The 9,174-nt window shown below is 42.5% G+C and overlaps 1 protein-coding gene across 1 annotated transcript; it reads left to right on the top strand.

The window, feature by feature from the left end:
- Nucleotides 1–860: 860 nt before the first annotated feature.
- On the top strand, nucleotides 861–4,070 carry LOC138632793 (G1/S-specific cyclin-D1-like). Its single transcript, XM_069718619.1, has 5 exons — nucleotides 861–1,334; nucleotides 2,549–2,764; nucleotides 2,887–3,046; nucleotides 3,588–3,736; nucleotides 3,834–4,070. Exons 1-5 carry the CDS (start codon nucleotides 1,131–1,133, stop codon nucleotides 3,993–3,995), a joined length of 891 nt encoding a protein of 296 aa, XP_069574720.1. The 5' UTR covers nucleotides 861–1,130; the 3' UTR covers nucleotides 3,996–4,070.
- Nucleotides 4,071–9,174: the final 5,104 nt, after the last annotated feature.

Raw genomic sequence — 9,174 nt, 5'->3', positions numbered from 1 at the left:
AGCGCAGAGCCCAACCCTCTGAAACCTGAAGGAATATTTCAATAATCTGAGTCTGACTGTTCAGGTGGTGAATTACAAACTCACTGGACTCTGTTCAGACATCTACACTAATGAGCCTGTGTGTGAGCGGTCTGATTGTGTTAAATACTTGTTGCTTCAACATTTACTAACAACACTGATTGGACATTTACATAAACAGTAGTGCATTGTCTCTTTAAATGTGTAATATCACTCCTGGATTTGGGAATACTGCAAAGTACTGCTAAACATGTACTTAAAAGTTAAATACGTTTTCATCTTTTGATATTTTGGTAGTCTCACTGTGTTTATTCTCAATCCAGTAATCCAAGCCTAGTTCTATAACCGGAAGTAAACCCCTTTTGAAAATTAAAATAAGAGCAGAAACAACACAAAAAAAGTCCTATAAAGATTAACTTCATCTCAGCTCCTACTTCTCACCAGCTGATCCCTGTACTACTGATTGTAGCAATAGTCTGTTGATGATTAGTTTTAAAATAATGAGACCTCCACTGGTTTAGTGCTGTCAGAAATCAGCGGATATTTAAAGTGCGTGGGAAGATATCACCCGGATTAAGTGTGAAGGTAAATGTGTGGTCTTCACTGATCCGTGAAGGAATAAAAGGGTGTGCTCTTTTATTGTGAAGTCTTTCTCCGGATGTCCCATCCCTTCCCGCTGTGTGTGTGTGTGTGTGTGTGTGTGTGTGTGTGTGTGTGTGTGTGTGTGTGTGTGTGTGTGTGTGTGTGTGTGTGTGTGTGTGTGTGTGTGTGTGTGTGTGTGCGCGCGTGTGGTGACGTTGTCCTCAGATAAAAAGGCGCAGACAGCGGGAACGTGTGTGAGAACAGAGCGCCACTGATCCGGTAGACAGAGCTGCTGCTCCGGTTTGTCCTGAACTCCCAACAAAAGGAAGTAACACAACGAACACGGACACGCGGAATCACCACATTTTTAACAACTGAAGCTGAAATAAACATAAAGTTTGGAAACTGGACCGATTTCTTCTTAGGAATATGGAGCGGCTAAGACTTCGTTGTTAAGTTGAAGCTGTTGATTGAACCGCAGCCGGTCGGGACTCAGCTGAAGGAGGCGGTGTGGACGGCGGGGAGGGTAGATGGAGCCCCAGCTGCTGTGCTGTGAGGGGGACAGGCCTGCCATCCGGAGGGCCTACCGGGACTCCAACCTGCTGACTGATCGCGTCCTGCAAGCTCTGCTGCGGGCAGAGGACAAGTACCTGCCCGCTGCCAACTACTTCAAATGCGTGCAGAGAGACATTGCTCCGTACATGAGGAGGATAGTGGCGACGTGGATGTTGGAGGTGAGTTAAAAGCTGACTTTATGTGCGGTTCCCCCCCAAACTCTTCAAGAGTTTCCCTCTGCTCAGCTGGAACAGTCGGGTCTTGGTGTTTTGGGTAGTCACCCAGAGCCGCTGCTTCATTTGGCACACAGACTGCAATACATGTGACCATCCTCAGGCTGGTTCTGATTCTGTCAGAGGGAAAAGTTCTGCAGAAGTCAGATTACAGTTTTAACCAGGCACTCCCGGTGTCTGCTGCCGGGAGTTCTGGTCTCCGGAGTTTCTATCAAATACGTGACATAGATCCACTGTGAGCAGGATACGGCTCCATATTGTACCCGTCCAGACTGTAATTAAACTGTAAAAGTAACCGCTTTGTGTGTGTCAAGTGGCTTCGACTGACGCGTATCGAATAATCGAGTATTTTCTGTAAAGCTCTTTGAAGTGAACAGCGGATCTGTGTGATTTCATTAGTTGTGTATGAAATAAACAGTCAGACGGCGCAAAAACATGCGAAATGTGTTTTTGTACAATGCGTCGAGCTGCCTGCTGCCGAGCACGCGCTGCCTCTTTGTGAAGGAGCTGCAGCGCCTCCATGTCCTTGAGGGAGCCTCGAACACCTCCTCACTCGGTAGCCTCCTTCCTGCACTCCTTCCTGCTCACAGTTTTATCTTCGAGTATGATGCTGTTCAATCGTCCCACTGAGTTTTACACGGATTATTGTGAAATGGATGCATCTCGTGTCACTTTCAGTTAAATATAATAGCATCCACCTGAACCAATCAGCTGAGGGAAGTAAAGAGAAATGTTTTATTTTGACCTGTTTAAGTTAATGAAAGAAGCAGTGATATTTCAGTTGAGTTTGTAATTGACATACATTCTTTCCGTCTCTGGTTATTGAGGGGAAACTTTTTTTTAATTTCTGTTTGTCGTGACATCTCTGAGTTGACTGGATTTCGTGCCGAGTCCACCTCTTAGTTTTTGATTCACGGTTCTTCCAAACAAACCAGAACTGAAGCGCTCTCACTTGTTTTTAGAGACAGGTGTTTTTAAAGCTGCCTCGGGGTTCACACTGGTTTGGGACCCCTGATGCACCAACTATGATCATATGGTTGTGGTCAGTGAAGCCTGGAGGTGATGGGAGCCCCAGTACCTGAACTCTGAGTCTGTTCCGTCACTCGCATGTTTACAGCGTGTAACGGCAGTGCTGTGGTCGGTTTGTTTTGTTTGCGCAGGTGTGCGAGGAGCAGAAGTGTGAGGAGGAAGTCTTCCCGCTGGCGATGAACTACATAGACCGCTTTCTGTCGGTGGAGCCCACCAAGAAGAACCGCCTGCAGTTACTGGGAGCTGCCTGCATGTTCCTGGCGTCCAAACTGAAGGAGACGATGCCTCTGACCGCGGAGAAGCTCTGCATCTACACCGACAACTCCGTCACACCCTCCCAGCTGCTGGTAGGTTGGGACCTTCTCTTCCCACCTCAGAGTCCCCAAAGCCTCGCCTGTCAGTCGCACCTGAACACGTCCCTCTGTCCCTGTGTCTGTCTGTCTGTCTGTCTGTCCTCCTCCACTCGCAGCAGATGGAGCTGCTGGTTTTGAACAAGCTGAAGTGGGACCTGGCGTCGTTGACCCCTCTCGACTTCATCGACCACTTCCTGTCTCGGCTCCCCGTCGGGAAAGAGAACCGGCCCATCCTCAGGAAGCACGCGCAGACCTTCGTGGCGCTGTGTGCCACAGGTATGCGTGGGATTACTTCACATATGTGACTGCCTGCTAACTCATCTTTATCATATCATTATCATTATCTTTATATTTATATTTTATTTTATTTTATCGCGTCCACCATAAACAAATATTGAATTATTAAGTTGTTCCTTCTTACCTCATATTTGATGTTTTAATTAACGATGCTGAGGATGTCCACCTTGTTTGTGTCTGCGGAGTTGAACAGTGCAGAGTGACGAGGAGCCGGCGTGTTGATGTAACAGTGCAGGATCATTGGGCAAAAAACCTTTAATGTGTCGCACCTTCCACCAGGTGTTCACACTTGTTTTCACATTTCTGCTATTTCTATATTTGTTTTGGTGTCTGTGAAGCTGTGAAACTCGTTTATCTATCACTCCAGCTTTATTTCCTGGAAATGGCCGTGTTGTTTTAACTTGGTTGGGATTAAAGCAGCTTTGGTTTTGACTCTTTTTGAATTTTATTGGGTTCACTAGGTCTTCATCTTGTTAAAAGGTACCATACTAACACCGAGTTCCTCTCTGATGCTCTCCAGATGTGAAGTTCATCGCCAGCCCTCCGTCCATGGTGGCGGCCGGCAGCATGGTGGCAGCAGTGGAGGGTTTACAGATGAGGATGGCGGGCAACATCACGATGTCCCAGAAGCTGACGGAGCAGCTGGCTCAGACCATCAGGAGTGACCCGGTGAGTACGTCCGTCCGTCCGTCCGTCACGCGACCTGCCTGCACGTCACGCTCGCTGCCACCCAACTAAGAGCAGCTCTGAACCGTCCCCTCCCCAGGACTGTCTCCGGGCGTGTCAGGAACAAATCGAGTCCCTGCTGGAAACCAGTCTCAGGCAGGCCAAACAGCAGCAGCACCCGGTTACCATGGAAACCAAGAGCATCGGCGAGGAGCAGGACCTCTCGACGACGCCCACCGACGTACAGGACGTAAATATCTGAGAGATGCTGGGACGAACTGATGGAGACGACCGTCGTCTTCGACGCACACGAAGACAGAAGCGCACACGTTTACACGACGTGGTGTGTGTGTGTGTGTGTGTGTGTGTGTGTGTGTGTGTGTGTGTGTGTGTGTGTGTGTGTATATATGTGTGTGTGTGTGCTCATGAGTAACTGGACTCAGCAGTCTGCCAGAACTGGTCAGATGAAGTCCAGTGTGGACTGTGGGAGGAGACTCTTCCTGGACACCATCACGTCCACGACGGACAGAGTGTGTTAAAGGTGTGTGTGTGTGTGTGTGTGTGTGTGTGTGTGTGTGTGTGTGTGTGTGTGTGTGTGTGTGTGTGTGTGTTATGCAGCTTCTGGCCTGCGGCCGACAGCTCTGGTCACATGACGGATGTTTCAGGGACAAGATGGCCCGTTTGAACCTCCTCCTCCTCCTCAGGGTGAAAGTGTCAAACCTTTAGACGTAACTCTGCACCTGTCAGACGTATGAAGAACAACATCCTTTCAAATGTTTGTTTTGCTGGAAAGCAACATTTAGGAAATAGTCCAATAAAACTAGTCTATTTAGAGTGATAATGTTTGCTTGACATTACAGAATATTTATTGTGACCTACTGTATCATTTTACATCGCGTCTCCGGAGACGTGCGCTTGTCTCTTCACTGCAGAACATTTTAAGTATATTTTAAGGAAATGTTAATAATAGCTTGTATATGCAGGTTTGAGTTTTTTAAAAGATTGTTACATTCACCGTTACCAGTTAGATAATACGAGACGGTTGTCCATTAATGCACCATGAGATGGGAGAGGTGATCGTGTCCCGGATGAGCTGTAATGTTTTGCTTTAAGACGTGATGAACAGCTGGAAATACCCGAATGATGATTTATGGATACAGTCGTTCATCTGTGATTCTTTGTGTTGTTGATTTTCCTGAAATGGGACCCGAATTAGTCCAATTTGGATAATAAAATATGTCACTGACAGGTCTGATGACTCAGCACAAAATGGAAGTCGTTTCTTTCTCCTGCACTAGTGTGATGTGATGTCGTGGACGGTGGGAGACGCAGCAGCCGTAACGTCTGTCTGAGTTTTGGAGGAAAACGAACTTCACGCTGCATTTCCTGTGTTCATTCAAACGAGAGTGACGGGAACATCTCCTGAGGTTTAACATGACGCACGACTGTAGTCACTGAACACTCTGCTGTTCTTCTCCTCAGTTTAAAAAGCAGATGTTGCGCGTCTTTACCTGAGCGTCTCTGGTCGTCGCGTCAAGGAAAAGGAGCATGACGCCGTCTACGCAGCAAATTTTGAACAACATACGATGGCGTTTATGAAATGTTTTGGACGACGTGCTATAGTGTGACTTTTTATGAAATTTTAGATGACATACTATATAAAATTATATTGTTATAAAATTTTGACAAAAAACTATAGTATGATATTATAATGACATTTTTGGACGACATTTTTATAAAATTTGGGTTGACATACTGTAGTGTAACATTTTTATGAAATTTTATACGATGTACTATAAAATTATGTTTTTATGAAAATTTTGACAAAAACCTATAATATGACATTTTAGACGATATGCTGAAGTATGCTGTTTTTATTCAATTTGGGACGAATTTTTTTTATGACATTTTGGGCGACCAAATCTCCCTGTTCTCTTGAGGAACATGTGTGAAGCGATAATTTATAATGTTTGAAGAAATCAGGTGAACCACTTTATTTAGCGCCTCATATTTATTCTTCATGTTGACCAGACCGGACCCCCTTTTACCTCGTGTCAGTGGGCTCCAGCTCTCAGAGACCCTCTGACAGATCAGCAGGCACCGCTCATGATGGACCGACCGGCTTCACTTGTACTTTAAAGTCAAAGACTGCTGGTCTGATTGAGCTGGTCGAAGGTCTGATATCTGGAAGAGACAGATTTGTTGCCCCTCAAGGTGCTTTTCAGTGTTTTCTCCTCAACATCATCAGGCACCGCTGCATGTGGGTACTCTTAGCTGATCCTTTTCAGTGGCAGTTATTCAAATATTCTGGACAAAATATGATGTTATGATGTTTTTATGACATTTTAGATTGCATAAGTTAGTCCAACATTTTTATGACATTTTGAACAACATACAGTATATAGTATGACTTCATGAAAGTTTGGAAGACGTACTGAAGCGTGGCATTTTGATGGCATTTTGGACAACATACGATAGTATTACATTTTTATCAAGTTTTGGTCTGAAATTTGTGACATTTTGGACAACAAACTAAAATACGACGTTTTTATAAACAGGCGTGTGTATGAAATTTTGGACAACATAATATAGTATGATGTTTATTTGAAATGATGGACAAGATACTATACAACGATGCGTATAAAATGTTTTGGATGACATACATATATAGTGTGACTTTTTATGACATTTTGGACAAGATATTATAGCCTTAAGGGTGCCCTCTAATGTTTTTTTTTTATGCTTTTCAGACGTAAGGGTACCCCCTTTTTATGCCTGTTTGGAAGACATGCTATATAGTATGATTATTTTTTTTAATATTTCTGACGAAATGCTATAGCATGACTTTTTTTTCTAATTTTGGAAAACATGCTATGGTATAACTTTTTTTTTTCTAATTTTGGAAAACATGCTATGGTATAACTTTTTTTCATAGTTTGGATGATATAGTAGGACTTTCATGCTTTTCGGACGTAACAGTACCCCCTTGTATTTTTTTATACTTATTTTGGACACATTACTATAGTATGACTTTAAAAAAATATTTTGAACAAGATGGTATACTGACTTTTTTTTAAAATATATTTTTGGATGCCATGACTTTTTTTTATGAAATTTTTGAAGATATAGTATAGTATTACTTTTTTCTTATATTATGGACAACATAATACACACAAATAAGCCCGGGCTGGGGATTGAACCAGGGACCATGTTACTGTGGGGCCACAGTGTCATGTGTCATATACATTTTTCATAATTTTTTTTTTATATACTAATTTATATAAAATATATTGAACTGCTAAGAACCTGGTTGTAGTTGAAGGTACAAGCCACCAGGTGGCTCTGTAACCTAACTGTGGGGAACTGATGGAAATCCTTTCTGTTCTGCCAAACAACACAGAACAAGGATGATATGACGTGTACATGAGCCTTTATTAGGCCCGAGCACCGAAGGTGCGAAAGTCCTATTGTTATCCAAGGATTTATTATTCTTTTCGTTCCTTATTTTTCTCTGCAAAGAACTGCATTTTTAGAGGCTTTATCATATTAAAAAAAAAAACATTTTTGTGCAAAACTGGGAAAAAAAATTAATAATTTTCAACTACCTAAATTTACAGTTTCCAACTTCCAAAAGATTTCAGATTTATGACTTTTTTGTCACATTTCAGACGACATGCTTTAGTATGACTTTTTGTTTATATTTTGGACGACATGCTGTATAGTATGACTTATTTTTTAATTTTTTTTTAAATGATGCTTATTGTTTGAATTTTTTTTTAATATGTATTAGAAAATACACCAGAACTAAACATTGTTCCATCACATAAAGAAATAACAACAAATAAAGCTAAATGAAAACTCTTACAATTATATCAAAATATTAATCTCATCAAAATAAAATGAAGTAATTACGATATATATCATGCAGTACAATGCGGTCCAGTCACAGTAATTAAGAATGGGTTTTTTTGATCAGATGTAGAAAGCAACTGTTGTAGATAAGGATGATTCAGCTGACGATTCAACATTAACCTTGAACACACCTGAACTTTGCACTTTATACTCAGAGAACAATAAAAAAAACTTTATTATGTTTTTTAGTAAAGGATTTTATTGTTCAGCTATCTGGAGCTTTGCTGAGTGAAACTCTGACATCCTGCAAGCACTCCTGCATGTTACTGTCATCAAGAAATGTCCTTTCATCCATCCATCTTCTTCCGCTTATCCAGATCGGGTCATGGTGCAGCAGGCCAAGCAAGTTGGCCCAGACTTCGTCTCACACAGTACACATTTTCCAGCTTAATCCGTTCCCTTAATCCTTAAGGCGTTCCCAGGCCAGCTGGGATATATATATATATGTCTTTTCATACATGATTTATTTATTGAAACACATGAAGGCATGTGTATTGAATTAAAGAAAAAATAACATGGCAGTTAAAATAAAAGTCTAGCAGTTATTCATTTCTTGAACCTCATTGTTCCGCTGCTGGGTCACAGAACAAAGCCATACCTCACACACTCACTCACTTATGATTCAGAGTTTGAATATGTAAAATTAAAGTTGCTTTTCTGGTAATACCAAAACCAAAGCTGAGCAGGCAGCGATTTTCCGGTGTCAGAAGTGTTTGAGTGGAGGAAAACATCACAGGACACAGGACGCTGGATGTGTGTTGGTCCTGTTTTAGCAGCTTAGAATTGAACAGGTTGAAAAGGGAAGTGCAATTTCAAAATAGGAAGAGCAAGATAGAGCATGTACATCACATAAACATACAAGCAAATACAAGCACATGAACGCGTATAAAAAGGTTTGAGAGGGTCGGGCTCTGTGCTGCAGTGGGTCAATGAACTGTGCGAGGGGGCTGGGCTATTCCTGAGTTGTAGTTCTGATGTGTGTCAAAAATTACAGACGAGATCAACTAAAAAAAAAACTAAATACAGAGAAGGCTTTGGTGAAACCAGCGTCAGGTGGACAGCCTGAGTTTTTATCCAGTAAACAGCTGCTTTATAGACACCAGCTCGGTTTGCAGTAAATCTCTCTTACTTCCTGTAAAGTTCACTTGCCACAATCACACAGAACAGGTTTTCTGATTGCAAAAGTATAAAAGAAGAGCAGGCAGAGATCTTCAGGTGTCAGAGCTGTTTGATTGGAGGAAAAAAACCCGAAAACAAACCTGCTTTAATGAGACTGTTTCCTGTGGAAGCACAAGGTCAGATACAAACACAGGAACGTGGCACCGAGAGCTGTATTCAGTGTTTCTATTCATTCAGAGGACATCAGCTGAGTAGTTGGTCCTTCAATGTGGCCCAGGATGCATTTGTGTTCACACTGCTAAATGAATTTGGCCACAGGCGTCCCAGACCACCTCTGAATGCCTGAATGTGTCTGGGTGCGTGCACACCTGTACCACTTGTGATCCGCTCACCCAGGACCGATGTTAATA

This window comes from Brachyistius frenatus, unplaced genomic scaffold (assembly GCF_029030835.1).
Source record: "Brachyistius frenatus isolate BFR_SWC_R1_liver_20210118 unplaced genomic scaffold, ASM2903083v1 Contig_194, whole genome shotgun sequence".
Classification (NCBI taxonomy): Eukaryota; Metazoa; Chordata; class Actinopteri; family Embiotocidae; genus Brachyistius; species Brachyistius frenatus.
This window is presented reverse-complemented; position numbering and strand designations above follow the sequence as displayed.

Coding starts and splice junctions, on each gene's coding strand:
- LOC138632793 (XM_069718619.1), top strand. CDS start 1,131: ATGGAGCCCCAGCTGCTGTGCTGTGAGGGGGACAGGCCTGCCATCCGG. Junction 1,335..2,548: donor TGGCGACGTGGATGTTGGAG/GTGAGTTAAAAG, acceptor TTGTTTGCGCAG/GTGTGCGAGGAGCAGAAGTG. Junction 2,765..2,886: donor TCACACCCTCCCAGCTGCTG/GTAGGTTGGGAC, acceptor CTCCACTCGCAG/CAGATGGAGCTGCTGGTTTT.